Genomic DNA, 3,482 nt, shown 5'->3' on the forward strand with positions numbered 1-3,482 from the left:
ATACATATATATAAAGCAAAGCAAAGGATGAAGAGTCAATATACCATAAGTTTAATCCATGTTGCAATTGTGTATAAACGATTATGTGTGAGAAAATAAAAAAAACATTTGTATAAATTTATACATAGTTGAATGTCCCATCAGACTTGTACCATACCGTGCCACTACTATATGTAATAGACATCGTGTATTTATCTAACTGCTAAGTTAAAAGAAATAAAGGAATATAGCATAAATACAAACAAAGACACACTCATGCATTCATATATGTATAACTGTGTTAAATGATACTCAAATACACATACATACCTATGTACACATGCTGAAGTGTATAAGAGAACACATATGTAAAGCGTGTTATAGAGACCTGAAATATTTCCATTATTGCCTTTCATTGAAGAAAATGAATTATTAAGTTGTTGTCATTGTTTAACCCCAGGTCAGCTAGGATCAAACAAACTTTTGATCAAAAGTATCATGCCTTTAACTCAGACATTATATCAAGGATTGTCTTATTCATTTCTTTAGAAGACTGTTGGGTGTGGTTTGAGGAAGATTTGGCTACTGTTTCATAAGCCTTATTGTTAGCCTGTTGAGAAGTTTCATGCGAAAACTGTCTAGAGAGATAGAATATGTGTGTATGTGTATGTGGGAGAGAGAGTGGGGCTAGTGAAGGATAAAATACAAAGGGATAGTGGAAGATGACTGAGCTAGGTGATGAACAGGTAGAAGACTAGGAGGTAAATAGTATCACAGAGGACCATAGTGAAAATTGGGAAGTAAACAGAAGGGAAGATAGGAAGATTAATTGGTAGAAGATCAAGGAATATGGTGAAAAGTGGAATCAGAATAGAGAGAAAATCTGGAAGAAGGTACATTGAAAAGTTGAAAGGTAAGAAGTGGCTAAAAAGTGGGAAGGAAACAATCTAAGTGGTAGAGAATGGGGTGAAAAGGGAAGGGAGGGGGAAGAAGAGTGGAAGGTTGGAGGAGAGGAGGGTTGCAAGTGGGAAAAGTAAGGAATAGTGTAATTATTAATGTAATTTAATCAGTGGAGTAATCCAATCCGAGTAATTTATTCTCTAATTAGTTTTCTACATAACATGTGTACACACTTGTACATTTACTTAGTGATTCTCCCATTACTACTTCAGCACGTATGAAAAAAATCTAATGCCTTGCTGATGAAGTCAGAAAATAATGAAACACATCTGGAGTTGTCTCCCATACTTACGGTAATAAATATACTAGTGGATAATATTGCTTTTTCCTCAGTGCATAATATAAAATTCCATGTATAATACGAACTTTTTTTGCCAAAAGCAAAATTAAAATTAGGATGGGAGTATAATACATAGACTCTTTATGGTAGTTTGTTCCTATTTCAATTTTTATGTATTCTGCATAAAATATGTTGATGCAAACATAACAGTGAATCTCCTGCAACTTCTGAAAGACACAGTTACAACAAAAATCAAAGAAACAGTAACAACACACACTCTGTACTCATCAACAATACACAACTAAAACCCTAATCTAACCCCTATGAACAGCAGAGATACAATCACTATTGACAAAAGTCTTCTACCTCACCTCTTTCATATGTTAAACTCATGTCAATAACACATGCTAACTATTTTATCATCATGTTCTTATTGAAATGCACTGCCTTTGTTTCGATTAATTATAAAAATAATGAAGAATTTAGTAAAATATTTTTGTCAGTATTAAACTAGTGTTTTAATGTTGATCACTAAAACATGAAGCTTGTATCACAAAACAAGGGATGGTCTCAGGTAAGTTGGTATGAAAAGGGTGAAAACCCTGAAACATAATCTCATGTCATATTTCATGGCAACCTCTGCAGTTATGACCTACAATGGATGACACTTTACATATCTGGAGGAATAGGGTAAAGACCCCTTCTGTCATGAATGACCATGGGATTGCACCAAGTAAGTTCCCCTCCAAAGCACAAGTCTGGGCTGGGCAAGATTGTTTATGGAAGACCAGCAGTCACCCATGCATACCAGCTTCCCCTCTCCATGTCACCAATGTTATCCAAGGGTAAAGCAAAGGTTGATGCAGCTTGGTACCAATGCTGTCACAGCTCATTTTTACAGCTGAATGAACTGGAGCAACATGAAATAAAGTGTCTTGCTCAAAAATACAACATCCTGGTCTGGGAATTGAACTCACTACCTCATGATTGTGACCCCCATGCTCTGAGCCATGTGCCTTCACAACCTAACGACTAGCCATACACCTAGAGGAATATTATGGCTACTACACACACAATCATCCAATGTGAGATATTTGCTTGAGACAAGAAGGCAATAATATAATCACCGTACTTGCTAGAAATATCAGCCAAATCTCCTACAGATCACATTCTTAAAAATGGAAGAACATGTTGGAGAGTGCAATCTAGAAGAAAATGGGTTTATCAGAATTGGAAAAATCTTCAATCTGATTCCCAAAACCCATGTGCTGCATATTGTCACCATGCAAACAAGCAAGCTCTCTCTATGCCAATGGGTGAGCCTGCTATAATTAATAACTAAATCTCTCTTAGACCACACTCTGTGGTCTACAAAAGAACATATTGGTAAATGTAGTCTTGAGTACAGTTTGTGAAAAAAAAATAATAATACTGTGACAGTCATGGCTTGAATTTCATTGATCATAGGTCTGCATACTCAGAGCTAACTTCAACAACTTAAGCCTAACTGATGCACCTAGCTTTACTCATTGCTTTGGTATGTGTGTGTGATTGTGTATATGTATATATGTATCCATGTATAAATATATGCTTCATCTCAATTGCATCATGCTAACCAATCTTTGCACTAAACATTACCCTGTCTCTATAAAACACAACCCTCTAAAAGTTTTTCATTGCTTTTGATTCAAGCTAAATATCAACCATATAAACTTCACCACTGAGGGAAGGCCTGCAAAGGTCAGGATCATTGCGCTCACCCTCTGATCAAATAGTAAAGAAAACATGATTTCTCTCAAATATGATAAATTTAGTCAATAGCTGGACTTTTCCAAATGAGGTGTACATATCAATGGTTGATTAAAACTGTAACAAGAACTTACCAACACACTGCTTCTTATTCTCCCCCACTAGTCTGTAGCCTGTCCTACATTGACATTTATAACTTCCAATAGAATTTTCACAGATATGTTGACAGTCACCATTTTCTGTTGAACATTCATCAATATCTGGTAAAAAAAAAAAAAAACCAAAAGAAGCAAACAAGCAAGTGAGAATAATTCAATTCTCATTTTCCCAAATTAAATTAGTAGGAGCTGATTACCTGATACAAAATTCACAAAATTCATGCTCATGTATATGAATACATACATACATAAATATAAGCATACATATTTAAATGTAGATAGCAAGATAGATAAACAGACAGATGGGTAGTCAAAAGGATATATATATATATATATATATATATATATATATATAT

The 3,482-nt window shown here is 34.7% G+C and overlaps 1 protein-coding gene across 1 annotated transcript in view; it reads right to left on the reverse strand.

Moving 5' to 3' along the window:
• The window catches only part of LOC106879572 (fibrillin-2), a 276,076-nt gene that overhangs the window by 28,811 nt on the left and 243,783 nt on the right, over positions 1 to 3,482 (reverse strand). The window contains exon 15 of the mRNA XM_052968473.1: positions 3,103 to 3,228. Coding sequence (XP_052824433.1) covers positions 3,103 to 3,228 — 126 coding nt within the window. The remainder of the gene's footprint in view (positions 1 to 3,102; positions 3,229 to 3,482) is intronic.

Source organism: Octopus bimaculoides, chromosome 6 (assembly GCF_001194135.2).
Source record: "Octopus bimaculoides isolate UCB-OBI-ISO-001 chromosome 6, ASM119413v2, whole genome shotgun sequence".
NCBI classification, from domain to species: domain Eukaryota; kingdom Metazoa; phylum Mollusca; class Cephalopoda; order Octopoda; family Octopodidae; genus Octopus; species Octopus bimaculoides.